The sequence below is a fragment of the Chiroxiphia lanceolata genome, chromosome 5, assembly GCF_009829145.1.
Source record: "Chiroxiphia lanceolata isolate bChiLan1 chromosome 5, bChiLan1.pri, whole genome shotgun sequence".
Classification (NCBI taxonomy): domain Eukaryota; kingdom Metazoa; phylum Chordata; class Aves; order Passeriformes; family Pipridae; genus Chiroxiphia; species Chiroxiphia lanceolata.
In genome coordinates this window covers 12,346,236-12,367,128 of record NC_045641.1, presented here as the reverse complement: position 1 = coordinate 12,367,128, position 20,893 = coordinate 12,346,236, and the positions used below count along the sequence as shown (strand labels likewise).

The 20,893-nt window shown below is 39.0% G+C and overlaps 1 protein-coding gene across 1 annotated transcript in view; it reads left to right on the top strand.

The window, feature by feature from the left end:
- Nucleotides 1-20,893, top strand: part of RSBN1L (round spermatid basic protein 1 like) — a 58,253-nt gene that overhangs the window by 13,034 nt on the left and 24,326 nt on the right. The window contains 6 exon segments of the mRNA XM_032687775.1: nt 13,111-13,196; nt 13,199-13,528; nt 13,531-13,581; nt 13,584-13,661; nt 13,664-13,702; nt 13,705-13,763. Of these exon segments, the coding sequence (XP_032543666.1) occupies nt 13,111-13,196; nt 13,199-13,528; nt 13,531-13,581; nt 13,584-13,661; nt 13,664-13,702; nt 13,705-13,763 (643 nt within the window).

Below are 20,893 nucleotides of genomic sequence, written 5' to 3'. Positions count from 1 at the left end.
AGAGAGGTGGCAGATGTCCCATCCTTAAAAATATTCAAGGTCAGGATATTCAGGTTGGATGAGGCTTTGAATAACTGGATCTAATTGAAGATGTCCCTGCTCATTGCAGGGGGGTTGGACTAGATGGCCTTCAATGGTCTATTCTGACAGAAACTATTCTATGAGTCTGTTGTATGATCTTTGCTATGAGGAGAGAGAGCTGGGACTGAGAAGGCTGGAGAAGAGGCTCAAGGGGGATCTCATCAGTGTGTATAAACACCTCATGAAAAAGGTTGTCAGCCTATGCTGGTTCATGGGGTTATTCCTCTCAGGTGCAGGGCTTTGCCCATCCCTCTGTTGACTTCATGAGTCCCCCAGATTGGCTCATTTCTACTGTGTCTCAAGGTCTCTCTCACAGGCAGCACAACCCTGTGGTGTGTCAACCCCTCCTTCCAGTTTTGTGTCACCTGCAACTTGCTGAGGGTGTGCTCTGTCCCATGACACAATTAATGAAGATGCTGAACAGTACTGGCACAAGATATCAAGGTCTGGATTAATCCAGTAGGGACTGTTTTCCACCTGGGCTTTGTAATGCTGCTCACAACCCTTTGAGCACAGCAGTTAAGCCAGTTCTTGAACTACCTTAGTCTTCACTTAGGTCATGCTACATTAGATTTTTTTGTGAGGGTGTTGCTTATTTGAGTAGAGCAATTTTTTTTTTTTTAATATGTTATTTTCAGATTCTGCTTTTGACGTTAGGAACAAATTCCTGATATGTTTTTCTGTTGCCTTGTCTGCTGTAGGATTTAATTTAGAAACCAGAAACTGAAACCCTCAAATCAAAACTTGATCTTCAAAATGTTCCTATGAGGTCAGAGGCACAGAACCTGGTAATTACTATATGCATCATATATACTCTGCACCAAGTTAACTGTATTAGCTATGACAGCTTCAAACCTGCTTTGATCAGATCTAAAGGTATTACCTTGAACAGGAGTGTAAACTGATGACTTCCTGTGAGAGGGACAGGTGTGACTTGTCTTTGCTGAGCGTGGAAGGAAGTTGGTGGTTGAGATACTGGAGATACTGAGCAAAGCTTAACTGCCTCAACAGTGAGGTTCTTCAGGCTTTGTTTGAGTCACAGCCTTTTTTTACACTGGGTCCTGTTTCTGTTGCCATTCAGTAGATCAGGTGGAAGTCTTCTTACACAGATCTAATAATGATGCCTAGTGGGGCTGTTGAGCCAAAAATGGTGCTTTACTTTCAAAGTAATGTAAAATGTATATGCCCAGGGACTGTGTTAGAACATCTCTGCCAAGTAGCAGGATGGGTTGTTCTCATGGAGAACGCTGCTGCAAGTGCATTAGCTGCCTTACTCTATTTCACTTGACTTGTTGCCAGTCAAGTGTGTTTTAGGTGTTCTTTAAGGTGTTGGAAGGGAGTGTTTTTAGAAGCTATGTTTGGTTTTTCAGTATCCTGCAAAATTGACTCCTATTTCAGGAAAAGAAGGGAATGTGTCAGGAGAGCGGATAGATTCTCTCCACTGGGTTTGTATCCCATTCAGAACAGCAGGTCGTTGTTTTCTGTGGGCCTCCAAAATCTGACTGGATGTGCTTGTATGTGCTGTGACATTGATATAACATTTCCTGAGTTGTTTAGCTGATCTGGTTTTACATCCTGGGCAAGAGACAGCAAAGGCAGAAGTGCTTTAAGGTGCAGCTTCTTGTATGTATCATCTCTGTGACCTTCTCAAATATTAACTCTATCTAAGGGTGTCTTCTTCCTGTGTACCAAAGGCTCCAGGCCCTATTGTTCTGAGCTCAGAATTTACTGTGTGGGCTTTGGACAAAGTTTTGGAATGAGTCTGCTTCCCTTTTCTTTGCATTTTTGATTTTATGGTTGGTTTTCTTTTTTTTTTGTGTATGTCTAGAGACTGGCACTACAGTGCCTAAAGGCATTTTATTTCCTTTTCCTAGTTATTAGATCTATATCTTGTTGTAAAATGTTGCTCTGACCATCTGTTTGTGACTTACTTTCTTTGAAAGGCTGGAGGTAACAGTCTGTGAGACTTCAGACAGCTGAAGTAGCTAGCCAAGGTAAAAGGTGACTAGTTATAGAAGTCAGTAGTGAGGGACTGATGCCTTTTGAGGGAGAGTTGGTGCATAAGCCTGATTTTGATGCTTTTAAGCTGAAGTGGAAGTGTTACTTGTATGAGGAAGCTAGGGTGTAAGCCTGTTTCATCTGCTCCGTAAACTTGTGTCTTTGTCTGTTTGAAAGCCGTGATAAAACTTGCCAATGTTGGAGACAGACAGTTCTTGAAGATGGTATTTGTTTTGCAGTTCCTGAGGCTGCTAAAGGAAATGAGGCACTTTCAGAGAGGCTGATGGCTTTTGTTATGAATCTAGAATGAAAAGGTTTTTTGTCACCCTTTTGCACTTGAAGATGTATTCTCTGAAGAATAAAGCTATCTAATTGCCTCTATGTCTCTCAGTCTGTGATGTGGAAGAACTCAGTTTTTGAAAAAAAAGCTTCTTGCACATGCATATTGCTAAAAATTCAGAAACTAAAGTGAACTAAACTTATTTTTTAAAAAATTGCATAGTAAACAGTTACCTTCTAGAAATGGAAAGTTTCATACAAAAAATTTGATGTGACTGAAAGTTACTGGAGGTCCTGCAAAATGGAAGATGATTAATAGGTTTATTTGTAAACAGTCCCATTTGTGTTTTTTCTTTAAGAAAAACCAGTCAGTCTTGTTTTTCACATTATTTATATCAAGCACAGCATAGCTAAAATGCAGTAGGAGAAATTCTTAGTGTGTGTTTCTGCAAGGTTAAATGCCTTAGTTTATTGAATACCAAAATGCAGGAAAGAACTGAAAATGAATATTTTATTTGCTGGTATAAACATATGTAAGTACAAATTGTTTTATAAAACTTCTTTTTTATATTATTCTGGAAGAAATTACATTTAATTGCACATTCTTATGAACCTTTTAAATTTTTTATTGATGGGTTTTGCACAGAAGTAATTATAAAATGGTATATCGAACACGAGACCTGAGTCATACTGCATGCTTTTTCCCATCCACTGTATTTGTCTGTGTGTATCTCTCAGGGAGAATGTTGAAGGATTTATTTGCATTTTAGTTGATGGACATGGAGGGAATGGTAAGACTGAAGTAAGAGTGTAGGGCACACAACCCATCACACTGATTTGCCTGTAATACTGAGTTTGCCTCACAGTCCTTATGCTCCAAGTTACTAACTTTTTACCAATAAATATATGAGTTTGGGTAAAACACAGATGTTGAATGTGATGGAGCAGGTGGCAGCTGGAGGGATAGCTGTGCTGTAAAGCTTTGAAATGTGTCTTGCTGGAGGTGGGGGTCTGGGGCTTGAAGCAAAGGCTTCTGGTACATCAGTGAAAAGTGAAAGCCTTTTTCTACAACTGCTTGCAAAATCTCTGTTTTTTTTATATAAGTTTTTTAAATGAGATCTGAAGGCTGTGATTACAAATTATGATAGTCTATATAGCATATGCACGTGTATTATTTGGAATATCTTTTTATGGTGAAGACTGTGGAAATAATTGTAGTTTTTGAATTACTGTGTTTCAAAGATAAGACTTCTGTGAGAATTTCAGTGCTGTCACATTTATAGGATTCTCCTTTGAAAACAGTCTTTGTACCTCTGGATTATTGCTAGTAAATATCTGAGTAAGTTGTTAGGCTGCGTGCACCAAAATTTTTTCTTTTACCCTCTGATTGTATTGTTTATGGGAAGTGGGTTCAGTTCTTCTAATTTTGATGCCACAGATGAATTAAAATACTGTGATGGTCAGTTCAGAAAAGAGGTCTGCTTCTATGTGTGTTTCTCTGCTGTCTTTAAAGTTCTTCCATAGCAGAGTGAAAAATGCTGGTAGAGGAGTGTGCGTGTTGAAGTGAAAGGCTTCATTGAAACAAGGTGATTAAATCAGCACCTTTTCACCTCATACTGTATTTTAAGATCCAGGAGTGCGGAACTGCACAAAAACTTTGTCCTGCATTCATTCCTCTTAGATTTTTCTTCTCATATGCAGACTTTTAATTTTGAACTGAATCTTCTGTTAGGCCTTTCCTCTCCACAAAGTTTTCTGTCCTTGCTTTTAGTCTAGCTGGATTTCTGTTAATGGTTTTTATTTGGGTTGTTCCCTTATTTGGAGAACAGATATTTAGATGTATGGAAGGAATACAGGTTGCTGCTTTTTGATATACTTCTATAAGGTACATAACATAGTTAAATTATAATATATATATGTTTAATGTGGTAACTCAGATGACCAGACTCCAGAGGCTGTTTGCAGACTTCATATTTTCAATCTGTTTGTTGTAGAAAAATAACTGGAAATATTTTAGAGGTTTGTATTTTTTTATTTGTCACTTTATAAATCTCTGCTTATTTTACACATGCCATTGAGTTCATTGGTGCAGTTGTTGGAAAGGATGTAGGAAGAAGCATGTTGGATCTTCCTGTATGGCTCTGGTAGGTGAGGGACAGTTATATTAAGGAGCTGAACATGATAGAAGTCGATGCATATCTTTGTAGCAACTTTTATCACATGTTGTGTTTGTACACCCAAAGAGTCACTTTCTGAAAATCTTAAATAGCTGCTCTCAAGGTGGTGTGACTATTCAGCTTCCAGGAGACAACATGAAATAGGATTATTTGATGTATTTAGACTTGACTTTTCTGATGTTTAATAGTCAAGCTTTCAAGCCTGTAAATAGAACAAGGTAGCTGTCACTTCTCAGTTACTCCTGCTGTTCGGTTTGTTTCCTGGGCCTCGTACTGAGGCATCTTGAAATTGTTTGTTTTCAGCACGTGGCCTATTAGCTTTGCAACGTGTCAGCAGCTGATCTTGCTCATTCCCCTTATTTGTGGAGTGACTGTGCATTTCATGTCTGTTTAGAATTCCATGTGCCCATTTTAACTCAATTAGGAAATCAGTTTCTAATAATTTGAGCTATTTTTAATATGTTTTTCATTAACTCACCAAATTATTACATAGAAGCATATTTATTGAAAGAGATTTAAAAATAATATATAACATGTGATACGTTAGTTAACTGACAGTTTTCTATTTTTTTATCTGGGACAAATGGGAGGGTTTTTAATATCTAAATGCTGCTCATGTTTTTTTTCTTGTACTGGCTATTTTTTTTTTTTTTAGAATTTTTTTCTTTTTTTTTGGCCACCCTAAGTGACAGTGGCTTCAAGAACACTTATATTCTCTGTGACTGCATATTTTATTTATGCTGTTCGTGAACGGCATCTTGGCTGGTCCTGTTCAATTTTTTTAGTGTTTGTGGTTATGACTTTAACTCCCTGTAAGATCCAGGGGGACACTTCTGTGGTTTGAACTGGATTTTTGTGTTGGCTGTTTAAGACTCAGCCTGAAGAGCTGTAGCAGAGCTGAGACATTAATCAGTAGCTTTAGAGTGAATTGCAGTGAGAGTCGTGTCTCTGGCCGTGTGGGACTGTGGGAAGAAAGTGAAGATCATTAATTGGAGGTTATTCTCACTTGTCCCTTACTGGAGAGGGTGCAGTGGGAGTGGTTGGTACAGGACCAAGCCCAAGACTGGAGCCGTGTGCTGTAGCTGATGGCAGAACAGCCAGGGCCTTGCAGAGTGAGGGTGTACAGGCAGCTGGTTGGTGCTGCGTGTCTGTTCATGTGCCATAGAGTGGAGAGGAAGCTGCTGTGTGCCATCCTTCCGTTCAGTTGAAAAAATCTTGGAAATGTGGTCCCTGTTTAGGCTTCTCCGTGTTGATGTTCTTTCATCTTTCTACTCCTCACCAAGTGCTCCTCAGCTCTCTTAAATTTTGGTGACTGGGCTTTCCTCAAGTGCAGAAATCAAAACTGTCTTTAATTACTGACTGCTATTAAAAATGTTTGTGTCTTCCTGCTACTAGTTGTCAGCTAGAAAACTGTGGTAAATGAATAATTTAGTTATTAATTTTTGGGTTTTGTTTTGAAATGTCAGAAGTCCCTCCTTAATAATTTTGGTGGCTGTGACCTCAAGTTGAGAAATGCTGCTCTGGTTGAAGCAACTGAATGAAGTATTTTACTTCATGGCTTCTACTCGTTTAAAATTTCATGTCAAATGTTCTAATGGACAAAACACAATATAAAGTAAACTTCAAGTAATGTCTAACTTTTCTAGGTGTAAAAACTTACTCTTGTAAGTGTCTGTAGTTAAGCAGAGTTCAGGCTGTCTAACATTAATTTAAAATACAAGCGTGGGTCATCAAGTAATAACAGAGCATTGGCTGATTTATATAAAATTTGAGTATTTCTGAATCTCAGTCCTATGCTGTGTCTGACAGGGATATTGTGTCACCACAAGAAATGAAATGTACTGAGTTACCCTGAAAGTTCTACCTTTCCTATAGATGCATGTATGATAGAAGTAAGGTGTGACTTGCCTAGATGATGGTTAAAAGTTTGTTTACAGATAGTTCTTATACTGCTGAGTTTGTACATGCATCAACAGAATGAACGTACCTTTCCATTCTTCTAACTTCCTTAATAATGTGCTGCGAGTTTTATGACTCCATCCTCATGCAGACATGATTAGCCAAATAAGAGCAGAAGGAGAATTAAAATTTTACTGTTCTTTTTTTTTTTTTTTTTTTCCCCGGTCCAGTTAAGTGTGAGCTCATCTGCTTTTTAACTTCAGGTCAAGGGGAAAGCTCCTGTAAAAGTCTATGGGTGCTGAGGGTTTTTCTACTCACCCCCTGTCTCTGTTATTTCTCATTCTTGGGGTCCTACAGCAGTTCTCTGACTCAAGTAACTTGTTTTTAATTCAAGTGAAAATTGTTAACTTCTGTCTTGAGTTTCCAAACCATGCAGTGGAAAAAAGTTTTATGTTTATAGCTGTGTTCAGTAGCTGTGTGTGTCTAAATGCATCTCAGGACACAGGGACAAAGATACTGTGCACTTTAGAATGGGTGCTGTCTTGACTGCAATGAGATTCTAGCAGTTGTATGGATATGTATGTATGTACACACCTTTATTGTGATGCTGGTGAAGGATCTCTGAAACGCCTATCTCGAAAGTTTTGGGTTGTGAGTGCCTCAGCAGTAAGTACTTGAGAGGTGAAATCAGCTTGCATTGAGCACTGCACTGCTGCTGCCAAATCTTGCTTAAAACTAAGCTGGCTTGGATCCTCAGTCTTGTGTTGGGATCTTTATTTAGCCTTTTGGATTGCTTACTTAATGTTTTCACAGAATTCTGTATGTCTGCTCTGAGGCAACTCGATTACTGTCCTAGGGAGATGTGGAAAGCAGCTGTTCTTTTTTGGTGTCCATTAGCCAAGTGTCAAAGCAGCATTATTGGTTTGGGAAGCAGCAGCACATTTTACTTTAAAGTATTTGATATATGCAGCAGAGGAGTGACTGGATGAGTGGGTTTCTGCTCCTCTCTACAGCTAATGCAGAAGAAGAATAAGATGAAAGTATTTATTTGGCATTGCTGATAGCAATCCCAGTATTTCAGCACACTAACTCCTTTTGCTGTTAGAGTATTTGCAACTTCTGAGCAGCTTTAAATACCTACTTCAGAGTGGATCTTTGAAATTCAGTAGAGCAGAAGCCTTAGCCTAGAAATGTGCTTCCTTTTCATTCTGTCACAGCCTATTCAAGCTTTGCTAAAAAATCCTGCTTACTTCTAGAAATCAGTTTTCCATTTTGTGTTTGTATTCTTCAGGAAACTGTCTGTATGCTGAAATAATTGAACATAAATATTCTAAAATTGGGGCTTTGTGGATGTCAAAGCAGGATGGGGAGTGAGCACTGTGCAGCCACCACCCACACTCACTGTAAAAAAGGACAGAGGGAGGAAATTGTAGCCTGATCCATATTACAGTTAAATAAACTAAAACGTTACCTTTAAAAGATAAATTGTGTACCTCTATGTTGAATTGAAGAGTTCAAGCTTTGGGGTTAGGGAGCTTTCTGTTAAGGTTTGTTAGGAAATGGATCCTGTCTCCTATATGTACTATTGTGTGAGGTGATGGGACTTCCTTCCCCCCCTTAAAAATTCAGCCTTGTTCAGTGCTGGAGGTGGATAGATGAAGGTGTGGGGAGCAGATCAAGTGTTTTCTGCCACTGATGAGGAGTGGCTTTAGTACTCCCCAGTGCCTGCTCTCAGTGGTCTCCATACTTTAGTTCCTGTTGGCCAGTGCTGTGAACCAGTTCTGTTCTCTGATCTAGCAGCAAAGTGAATAGTTTTCTGCTGAGCCATTGAGTTCTGTGCAATCAGATGAGCGTCAGTCAGTAGCAGGAATGGTGCAGGGCTGAGTGCCAGGAGCAGTGGCAGAGGAGAGCGGGGGGTTGGACTCATCCATGGCAGCAAGCTCAGACATTGCTCAGCTGTGTCGTGTATCCACATTTGAAGGCTGAACAAATAATTACACATTTCACATTTTTTCAGTCTTTCAGTATTCAATTTAATTTTATAATATAAATATTTTCTCTTTGAAATATGGTGTATGAAATATCTAAGAATAATTTTCTGTAAGTATGTAATGTGCTGCCAGTGTGGAAATGAAGTAGAGTGCTTGACAGAATCTGTCTTGTGTGTGCAGTAGCAAAAGCCTGTGTGAATTTGAAAAAAGCTTGGAAACAACTAATCAGTTTTTGAAGTCATGTTACCTTTTAATTCTTGCTTGAATTAGTTTAGAGAACTAAGTTTTGCTTTTGTTGGTAGGTAGTTTTTTTTTGAAAGTCTTTAATTCTGGAAATGTTTTGGAAAAATCCCATTTGGAATCCTTTTTATCTTCTGACTTCTGTGTTTTAAGGCTTTTTTCCTCTTCAGTGCCATCAGTAGCTCAGACTCTTGATTCATGTTTTGTCTCACAGGGATAAACACCATTTTTCTCTTTCTTTCCAGTTTCAAGTAGCATTTCAGGGTTCCTGCTACTTTCCATCATAGATCTTCTGGTGTTTTTTTGCTGTACAGCCTGTTGTTCTTTCAGTGATTGTTGCTCTTTTGGTTTCCAAGTGTTTCAGAATTAAAAATGTTCTCAGTTCTATCCTTTTTACATATAGAGGTCCAAAAATTCTGTGGAAGAGAGTTTGTGGAAAAGACGAGAGGCTGTTAGCAAATATTTATTTGATTCCAAATTGTATGCACCAGTTTTGCAACGTAGCATGATTTGGGGAAGTGTGTACTGATGAATTGTAATACTTGATATATGTGTAAATGGCATAACCCTTTTATCTTGAGTTCAAAAGTAAAAACAGACTGTATAAAATCTTATTTATTTAAAGCTGAACAGAAGGTTTCTTACCAAGCTGGAAAGAAGACTGTTGGATACCAGAAAAAGAATTATTTTTATCCTGTGGTTGAGAGCTTTTTTTCCCTTTCTGAAGCTTTCACAGAGATGGTGTGAAAACAAGCACAGAGACTGATAAATGTTCTTCACTTCAAGAATGTCTTAGTGTAATTCCTCCTAAGATTTTAAAAGCTTCCATAAATATACCAACTTAACTAAAACTTGTTTTTACAACTGGTTTTGAGCACAAACCTTTTTGGACACATTCATATGAACTTTGCATAATTTGAGACTGGATTACATTCCATCTGTCTGATTTTAATTGTTATATTGGTTTGTTTGTTGTTGTTTCTGTCTTAAAAGTACCACTGCTTTCAAGCCCATGGCTGTGCTCTTTTGAGTGCTCCTTGCTCAGGATTAGAATAGAAACGACTAATTCAGTTGGAAGGGAGGGGCCTACAGTGATCCTTCAGTCCCACTGCCCCCCACTTCAGGGCTGACCAAAAGTTAGTGTGTTGTTAAGGGCATTGTCCAAATGCCTCTTAAACACTGACAGGCCTGGGGCATCCACCACCTCTCTAAGGAAGCCAGTTTTGTAGTTTAGTAGCAGACTTTTTTTTGATATACGTATTTTATTTTTTTATTTTATTGTACAGCTGCATCTGTGAAATACAGTAAGTGATGGATTAAAAAGCAGTCACCATATACTACAGGAGAAGTTGAGTGAAATTGGTTGTTAGTCAGTAAAACTTCTCAGAAGATAGAATCAAAGGCAGGCATGGGACAGATTGGAAGGGGAAATCAGATCATCTCCTTCTTGTACTGTAGGAATGGAAGTCAGTAATTTTTGAAGTAGTGTTGCACAAATACAGATTCATACCCATCTCATGTAAAGTACTTCACATTTCAACTAGCAATAATGGAATGTAATTTTATAGCTGGATGTTCAACAGAAATATGTAGATGCCAATCTTCAGTTCTTAGGATTTTCCTTGGTCATTATAAACATGTTCAAGTACAACAGAGAAATTTGGCTCTTGCCATAGCAAATAGCTTCTTGCTTTGCACTTAGTTTTGTATGTGTTGCCGTTTCTATTACTGCTGATTGCACCCCAGTGAATAGAAATTTCCATCCTTTCCCTACTGTGCACGAAGTCCCAGATCTGACTGATTAGTCCCCACAGAAATCTGAGCTCCATTTTAGGACGAGTGAAGTGGGTTGGTAGGTGTCTCCTACTTCCTTCTGCCTCAACATGCTCCAGCATTTGGTGCTATAAATCCATATTTTCTATATTCATACTAATATAATATCTGAAAATGTTTGACTTCTTTGCAATATCCATCAATATAGCAACAAATTTTCATGTTTAGAGTGAAACAATTTTAAAATTATTAGTTAAACATGTTTAAGAATTTGAAATACCGTATGTTCTTGGATGCTTTCTGGTTGTGTATTCCTGCAGTCAGGAGGGGGGAAAAAAATGTCTATTCTGTAGTCTGCGTTTGAGATTTGGATTGAGATTTCTAAGCCTGTAATATAGAACTTTTCACTGTCATAAACCATTTCTTTGTTGTTTTTTTTTCCCCCTGAATGAGTTGGTACCGTAATGACACCATTACCATACCCCAGATGTGAGTAGTAGGTGATTTTTGTCAGGTGGTGACATTTCACTTAAGTACCCTGCTACCCTCAATGAACTATTTTCAGTACTCCTCTAAGACTGAGGTACTTAGTTTTACATCTGTTGCTCCTCTTTCTGGTCTTTTCATGCTTATTACATTTAAACACTTGTGACAGAAGAAAGATGTTATTTGGGTGAATATTGCATCTACCAATGAAACAGTCCTGTTGCAGAGGTAATGCTAGTTTTACAATAAATTTAGCCTAAGAAAGGACAGATACTCTGAGGATACTCTGCCTTTTGGCAATGGAACTCGGTTAGCTAAAAGTGAAATTGTGCTCAGGGTGTGCCATGTTAATCTGATTTCGAGTGAAGGGAATCTTTGTAGTTATTAGATTAAGAATCCTAGAGGCTGTGTCCTTGTTTGGGCTAAGTAAGAAATGAAGTGACCTCAGGGCACTTCTTCCTCCCCCCTCCATGAGAAAATAGAATGCAGGGACATAACTAGCTTGCCTGCCTCCACTTCAGGAATCCCAGAGGTGTGTAGCTGCTGTCACAAACCTCACAAGGCTCAGAGGCAAGTGTCTAAACTGCATGTTCTCCTTTTCAGTAGCTGCATTTCCATGTCCAAGCCTCTTAATTATCAGCAAGAATTTGAGATTCCCTGCACCAACAGCGTGGTCTCTTTCCTCCCTCTCCCCTCTCTCCCTCTCTCCTCTCTCCCTCTCTCCCTCTCTCCCTCTCTCCTCTCTCCCTCTCTCCCTCTCTCCCTCTCTCCCTCTCCCTCTCTCCCCCTCTCTCCCTCTCTCCCTCTCTCCCTCTCTCCCCTCTCCCCTCCCTCTCTCCCCTCTCCTCCCTCTCTCTCTCTCCCTCTCTCCCTCTCTCCCTCTCTCCTCCCTCTCTCCCCCCTCTCCCTCTTCTCCCTCCCTCCTCCTCCCCTCTCCTCCCTCTCCTCCCTCTTCTCCCTCTCCCTCTCTCCCTCTCTCTCCCTCCCTCTCCCCCTCCCCCGCTCCCCTCTCTCTCTCTCCCTCTCTCTCCCTCTCTCTCCGCCCCCTCTCTCCCTCCCTCTCCCTCCTCTCCTCCCTCTCCTCTCTCCCCTCCTCCTCTCCTCCCTCTCTCTCCTCTCCTCCCTTCCCTCCTCTCCCTCCCTCCCTCTCTCTCCCTCTCTCCCTCTCTCCCTCTCTCCCTCTCTCTTTTTTTTTTTTTTTTTATAGGACTCTTATGAGTTACTTGGGCCAAGGATTGCAAGCCAAAAATAGTCTCCTGCAGCATAGTAGTAGAGACTGGCTAACTTAACTCTTGTGAATTTGAGATTACTTGGTCTTGCAACTCAGTTTCTAAACTTCTAAGCTTCTCTCTTTGAACCTGCTGGTCTTCAGTCACTTGTGAATATAATTTTGCACTGAAATGTACCCAGTAACTTCCTTTCACTATTTGCTAAATCATTTCAACTGCTAGATTTTTGGGCAGTGTAGTGCCAGAAGTTTTTTTGGCTTCCCTTCTATTACTTGCAAAAAAACCCAAAAGCACTTGAAGGAAAGTTTTAAACAAGGAAACATTACCTTGGGAATCACTTGAACGTGTTATCCCCAAGTGAGTGCTTTCTGCCTTTAGGCCATTACACTTTGTTTTCAGTTCAGTTTGTGTATTAGTAAACTTGAAGCTAGTTTCTGTTTGTGAGTGTTTTCCTTAATGTGTGTTTTGTTTCATTTGAATTCTATTTATTTTCTAATATGTCACTTTTTAGATGTTCCCACATATATTTCAACACAATTTATTTAGTTATGAAAATGACCATGTAAAGCCCATCTGACAGGGTAGTTTTAGTAGTGTCATCTTGTGAACAGCTCCCTGCTGCTGATATTATTTGGCAGTGTTGGACAGCTGTCCGTGCCATTCTCTGGACTTTCTGGGACAGTAACTGCTATGACCAGTTAAAGGGAATGATGAAAATGTGACTCATCATGAAAGCAACCTTGGAAACTTGTTTTTTGTGATGTCCTTCCCTTATTTGTCAGCTTATTTGTCAGTCAGAATGTGAACATGGCAGGTGTCTCTTACTCCACTCGTTTTTGTTAAGATACACGTTGTGATCCTTGCTTTTGGTCTCTGGTCTTTTGTGTCAGTGGGGGTTTTGGTCACTTGGAATACTGACGTTTAAGTACATGTTATGTATATAAAGAGTCTTAAGAGATTTTTCCTCTCAACAGGTGGGAAGGAGAAACCAAAAACCAATGCAGAAGAGCTGCAGATTAAAAAAGTTAAGAAGAAAAAGAAAAAGATAAAGAGAATGAGAAGAGGAAGCGTCCAAAAATGTACAGCAAATCCATTCAGACCATCTGCTCAGGATTGGTTTCTGATATTGAGGATCAGGAAACCAAAGGCATCATAGATGATCATCTTAAGGATTTCAGTGGGAAAAATATGGATCCCAAGAAGGACTGTGAGTCCAAGATACCAGAGAACAGTGAGTTTCCATTTGTCTCGTTAAAGGAGCCACGGGTTCAAAATAAACTCAAAAGGTTGGACACATTGGAGTTCAAACAGCTGATTCATATTGAGCACCAGCCTAACGGAGGTGCATCAGTTATCCATGCCTACAGTAATGAACTCTCCACTTGTCTCCTGTGGAGATGGAGAGATTTGCAGAAGAGTTTGTGGGTCTGGTTTTAGTGAAAATGAAAACTGTGCAGCTTACTATGTAATGGGTATTGTTCATGGGGCAGCTACTTATTTACCTGACTTTTAGACTACTTTTCGTTTAATTTTCCCAATTCACCAGTGAAAAGGAGATTTTGGGAAAGAAAGATATAGAGACAACGACTATGTCAAATTTTCATGCTCAGGTAAGAGGTTATACATTTTACTTTCTAAAGTCGTATAATGGTTTCAAACAACTGTGAATGGGGATTTTTTTTTTTAGAGTAGTTGCTAATAGCTGTGCTGTGTGGATGACACAGAAGACTAGAAACAAGGGAATTCTTTAAGTAATAAGTCAGTTCTGCAATACTGAAGATGAGAAGCCTGTTAACTGAGACATAAAATTGGATTTTGGGGGAGGGGAAGTGTTTGCATGCCTGTGTGTGTAGGTTTCTTTGAAATTGTTTCTGTAGCTGAAGCTTAATTGTGTGAGTTTTGGAGGGTTGAAATGGTTTAGCTGTGGCTGTCTTGGTGTCCAAACTGTAGTTTATCTGTGTGAACTTCTTCATTAAACTGAAATGCTTAATACAAGTTATACATAAAACCTGTGTAGGGAAGAATTATTTTGTTGTATTTGTAGTTTGAGTCTTCAAAATTGGTCGTTAAAGGACAACTGGGTTGTTAACATGGCTACTGCTTTGGTCTTTAGCCCTTGCATTTCCCCCACTTGGTTGTATTCTGTGGAAAGCTCTTAAGTTGCGTGGCAAAATGTCAACCAGCTTTTAATTAATCTATTTTTTCTTGACTTTCTGGAGGGAAATGACTGTGTACGCTCTTAACAACGGCTACTGATTGATGAAGATCATCTCTGCTATTTATTAACTTGCTGTAGAATATACATTTCTGTTGCATATAAATTATTCATGTTTCAGGTCTTCAGGGGGAAAAAATGTCTAGCTTTCTAAGATTTCCACCTTGGTGATGAGGGTATTGTGTAAAGCCTATACAGATACTCTGAAACAACTTATGAAGAAACTCAATGCTGTTTTATTTATATCCACTTTATCTCACATTTGCCATTTAACTCCATTATTTGTGAATTTAGATGTTGTATGGATCACCTTTAAACTGTTTAGTCTACACTTTTTACACAATTTTGAGGAGTTCAAGTGTAAGTTACACTGTCATCTTTTTGATGAAAAACGTGCTTTTTACCTTTGGCTACATAAACATTTGCATAGAACACTTGCATTTATTGATGAATTTCAGGTGTATGTTGTCCAGAAGGATATGCAGAACTGAAATGCTGCTGCAAGAGAACATTAGCAGTGCTGGTTAAGAAAATATCTACTGCCATGGGTTATGAATATTCTGTGAACTATAGTCACTGGAGTTTTTTTAGTATATAAACTGAATCATTAATAATAAAAATCACATGGGCAGCTCTCCAGAGCTGCTCTGTCTTTGGCCATTTTATATAAAAACAGCTGAATCTATCCTTCAGAGTATGTTCCTTAAGTCCAGCCTGTCATCTTGGGCAGCATTAATGCAAGAATAGCTGTGTGCCAGTATGTGCCCTAAAGACATGGTTAAGAAAAGCCCAAATGTTACTGTTGAATTATAATAGAATTATTTTACTAAAGGGATAGATTAAATCAGTATTAAAATAGTAACATCAAGATCTGTAGTTAAAGCAGTCCAGTGTTCATTGGGGTTGTGATCATAATTCCCATTTTTGTGTAGGTGAAGCAGGAGCAGAGACAGACTGGTAGAAAAAAGAAGCCAAACTGTATTATTAGCATTCAACTGGTCAGCTCCATGGTCTTGTCTTCTAAACTGTGTTTTACTTGGCTGGAGATTTAGTTCTGGTATCTTCTTTTCCTTTGTGTTCTCTCAGTTTTTTTCCTTATTTTTCATGGCATTTTATCACTTCTTGGTTTGGTTACTTGACAGAGAATGCTTGGCTCCTTGTATTTTGCTAAATAAGGGGTGTATGGAGTATAAATAATGTGTACAAACATACATCAGACTTATTGTCTTCTGTGCAGCATCCCTATTTCCTGGAATATTTAAGTTAGTATCTTGGTTACCTAGCTTTTGATTCTGGTTTTCCTTATATTTCCTTATTTTTGTCTTTCTTTGGTTGCTTGTTTGTCCTACTCAGGTCTGCTACGATTGAAATGTTTTGTTAGCTTAGTATTCTCTGTTCTGACTTGCTGTGCTGATTGAGAACATTCTTCTGTATCACTGAGTTCTTTATGAATCTTTCAAAGGAATTCTAATATGCTGTTGCAGTATATTTTTATGGAACTTTAAATGTAGTTTTCTGTTCCTACATGGCCCAAGCTCTGTGCTGTGGTCCTGAGCTGCCTCAGCAATGGCTACCAGTTGTGTAGAGAGTAAGTTGTTTTGTGAGGTTTAATAGGAAGTTGGTTTTATCAAGTCTGCTTTGAGTATGTACCTTGGACTTCATTAGTCTTAAGAAACTTGGGTGTTGCTTTGCTAATTTTAACTAAAACACTGAAATGAGGCTAAATGAGGTTCTTCGGTTGTTTTTGAGAACTCACTGTAGCACATGTAATCAGTCTGACAAACCTAATATTTAAAAATATCTAAAAAAAGTATTAAAAAAAGAGAAAGAAGGATGAGCTAAGCCTGAAATGGAAAGTATTGTAGTGTGTTTATCAGTTTTTATTTCTGACATTCATCCTTTTAGTACCACTTGATAATCTTCCACCTCCTGTTTTGTGGCAGGTGAGGTTTTCTCATTTTAAGTAATGCTTATTTTGAAGTCGTCGGGTTCTGTGGCAAGAGGCAGATTTCACAGTAAATTCTGTTGGTGAGGTCAAAATGGTTGGAGTTCTCCTAGTTTTACCTGGAAAGTCTGCATCTTTCAAGTAATTTACTCAGTTTTCACGATTGTAGAGTTGAAATTAAACCCTCTCACTGTCCTTCCCAATACACCTGTGCCATGAGTAATTAGTTTTACTTGTTAGATTAGAAGTGGACAGAAGCTTGTGAGAGTAGGTACAGCAGGCACAGGAGTGAGGAAGTTGTATTGAAACTGGTTCTGTCTAATCAGAATTAGCTTTTAAATTTTGGAGGGAGAGGAATTGGGAGTTTTTCCTCACCTAACTTGGTGCTTAAGTACTCCTTAAAATTTTTTTGAGTTACTGGAATAGCTGTTTGTGAACGACTGAAAGGCTTAGTCAGACTGTTTCTGTAATTGGGCAAAATGGAATTAGCTGGATAACCTTGTAGCAGTCAGTCAGTCCTTCAGGCAGTGGAAAACTGTTCTCTGTAGCTCCATCATCCCTGGGCTCCACCATTTGCGTAGATGGCAACAGCTGCATCAGTTACCTGATAGCTGTGAATCTTGTCAGGCTCTTAGGAGGATTTTAAAGAATGTAAATAATCAGCTTTTGCCCCCTACTTGCAGCTTACATCACTTCAGTTAAGCTATTTACTTCTGTTGAGAACAAATGCCACTAATATTTTGAACACATTACTGTCCTCATGCTGTGCAAGTGTAAATTTTTATTGCTTTGCTGAAACCCCAAAGCACAAACTTGATGTTTAACTGGAACAATGCTTAGTGCATTGATTTTACTGTCTTGTCTCAGAGGCAACTTCTTAGTACAGATAAAGTAAAATGCTGAGCAATACCCAACAATTCCTGTACTTCAAGAAAAGATTAACTATTTTTAAGCCAGGTATGACAAATCCTTGTCTGATGTCTTTTGCTGGAGATCTTTAGGTGATTTGACACTTTCCAAAGAAATCTGCTGTAAAAACAATTTTTTTCTTATTTGTCCTCTTATCCTTTTATTCTGATCTTATTGGACAAGGCAAACAATTTATCTTTTCTTTCAGTTTTTCCTATATGCCTTTCACCTCCCACCGAATGAAGGAATTTTGAGTTATTTCAGTCTACCATTACATGTTACACCCTTATTGGTCTTACTGCTCTCCCCTTATGCCCTCTTCAGTTGTCCTCTTTGTGTCCTGGGCAGTGTTTGCCTAGTGTATTGATGTCAAGGACTGCGAGAAGATGGCTATAAGTGTCTTGCAAATTATTGCTCTTAGTTATCTATTCCTTCTCTTTTTCAGAGCAGTTTGTGATCTCCTGTAGCAGCAGCTCCTGTAATTGAGTTACTCTCTCTTTTCATATTTATGCAGTTCATTATATATGTGAGAGTAGTTTTCGCTTTTGTCCAAATTGAATTACAACCTTTACATTCAGACTCCTTCTCCAGTTTCAAGATCTTGTTAGTTTTGATCCTCTCCTACAGTAGACTTGCAGCTTTGTGGTACTTGCAGGTTTCTTGAGGATACACTATCCAAAGGAAAGATTTGAAGGATATTGATACGATTACATGAGCACAGACAAGACTGCCCCTCTTTGTTCTTACTAGACCATGTTTTCTGTAGCAGTTTTGAGAACATAATGCAAATGTCAAATGTTGAGATTGTACTGGTCCTCTGAAAAAGCCTCTTCTGTTAGTTTGACTTGACTGGTTTTCTTCACATCCATGTTTATTAGCTTTTATTATCTTCTTTTCTAGGTTGTTGATGGTTGTATGTAGCTAAGTTTTTTCTGGAAATTGAAATTAGGTAAATGTCTCTAACTCTTCTGTCTTCTCTTGACACCTATTTCTTTAAGAGGGTGTGTTACTGTCTTCCAGCCTTGAAGGATTGACTTTGTGGTTTTGAATTAAAATCATAGAATGGCCTGCATTGGAGGGGACCTTTAAAGGTCATCTAGTTCCAACCACCCTGCCATGGGCAGGGACACCTTCCACTAGACCAGATTGCTCAGAGCCCCATCCAGCCTGGCCTTGAACACTTCCAGGGATGAGGCATCCACAGCTTTTCTGGGCAATGTGTTTTGGTGCCTCACCACCCTCACAGTAAGAATTTCTTTGTAATATCTAATCTAAACCTGTCCTTTTTCAGTTTGAAGCCATTCCCTCTTGTCCTACCCTGTGAATTGTCCCTCTCCAGCTCTCTGGTAGCCTCCTTTAGGTACTTGAAGGTTCCTGTAATGTGTCCCTGGAGCCTCTTCTCCAGGCTGAACAATCCCAGTCTGTCTATGAAGGGTCTGTTTTCATAGGAGGGGTGCTTCAGTGCTATGATCATCTTTGTGGCCCTTCTCTGGACTTGCTCCAACAAGTCCTGCCCTTCCACCACAGAGATGTAGCACTCCAGGTGGGGTCTCACCAGGGTGGAGCAGAGGGGCAGAATCCCCTTCCTCGATCTGCTGCCCATGCTGCTGGGAATGCAGCCCAGGATACATTCGGCTTTCTGGGCATTTTGACATTACCAGATCATGCCCAGCCTCTCACCCACCCAGCACCATTCCAGGGCTGCTCTCAATCAGTTCTCTGCCCTGTGTTTGTCATGGGATTGCCCCGAGCCATGTGCAGGATCTTTCACTTGGCCTTGTTGAACTTCATGAGGTTCACTTTCGAGCCTCTGGATGGCATCCCTTCCTTCCATCCTGTTAACTCCACCACACAGCTTGGAGTTCTCACTGATTGATTAAAGCTTTGTTTCTTTTTACCTTACTACCTTTGTGCTGTAGGTGTGTGAGGACACACATCATTAAGACTGTTCAGCTTAGGAACAGTCACTCTTAACTGCTCAGTGTTAGACAAGTGGTCAGAGCCAATCTGGCACCTGCTGCTGCTAAAAGAGTGTCTTCATTCCTTTTTCTCTCCCAGTTGCATGTTTTTGTGCCAAACTGGGCTGCTTCTCAAACTGGTGAGCCAGTTTGGTTCATTAATCCAGCAGAAAACTTAACTACTCTTGAGGGGTTGAGGGATGGTTTTATTACTGAGTTAGCAAATTATACTATTTTATTATGCCAGAGGTAGTTCAAGGATGAGTGTGGGACTACACAATCAGCCCCATTCCATAACAGCAGGCAGTTTGCGTCTTCGCAGAAATCTTTTTTTTTTTGGTTTTGTTCCCAGTCTGAAATAACTTCATGTTGCCATGTTAACTGTGATGGACACTGAATATACAAATAATGAATAAGTGTGTGAAAGGAAGAACTGCAATAGTAATGACAGTTCATGTTGTGGTGTGACTTTTCACATGAGGGGTTGTCGTTGCACACAGAATTGTCATTCCAGTTCTTTTTTAGCGTATTTTAATATTGTCTTCTCTTTGCTCTCCTCCTTGTTTAGCTCTTAAGTGTTTGTCTTTTGCAGAGAGGTTTTTGCTGTTTAATCCTTTTTAATTTGTGAAATCCTGCTTGAAATATTAGTTCCTTTAGTATTTGAGGGGAATTGCTGAAAATTTTTCTTTAAAGAAAACCTCAAATAATTGGTCAGTGTTTAATTTCCTTATTGTTAAAGATTTGTGCAATGTCTTTTTCTCTATATTATGTTAAGTTCCTGTGTTCTGGAAAGAATTCTTTTATGTTGAAACTAGTGTCTTTTGAGTTGTGCTTCAGTAGAATTTGTTTTCAATAGAATTTTTGCTTGCTTTTAAGTTGTTCAAATGTTTGGTTATTATTAAAAAGTTGTAACATTTCTAGCAACTGCTTGCTATTATGCAAGCCCTCCAAATACAGCCTCCTCTCATTTTTTTTATTCCTTCTAGATGATGGAAAATTGAATTTTAGCTCTGTTAAGCATACATATTGCCCATTCTCTTTTTTATCTAAAAATTCTTTAAAAAACTCTTCTTTAAAAAAAATCTTAAAAGATTCTTCATCTAAAAAAAAACTCTAAAAAGATCTGTTTTTTAAAAACTAATCTGTAAGACTGCGTGTAAGACTTTTTTTGATAGATGATGATGATGGCACCTATTGTCTTAAAAGCAAAAAAAAGTTTTCACTTACTGAATACCACTGAACAAAGAATCAGTTCACAGGAATGGCATTGGACACATGCTCATTTGTTTTCCACTTAGAAAACAGCCATCTTTTAGATTACTTCTTGACAGTTTCAAACAATCAATACCAGATGACAGTCATATGTTGCTCTTTTAGTCACATATTCTCTATTAACAAACCTCAAACCTAAATAAAGCCCTAGAGGTTTGTGCTGGCAGCTTGGACAGGATGTGAGACTGACCCTTGTTATGGATCCTCCTGAGCTACAAGGACAGTAACAGTTACTTCACTTTCACAAGGTCGTTTTCCATGAAGGTATTCAATTGATGCTATCACTGAATTTTAAGTTTTAAATTCTTTGTTGGCTGCTTCACTGTTTGGTTTTTTTGTCACTGGATTCAGAATATAGCAAGGTCATCTTCCTTTAAAAACTTCTGTCCATCTGTGGCATTATTTGGTATTTCCAGCTGCAACGATAAAACGTGTCAGGTG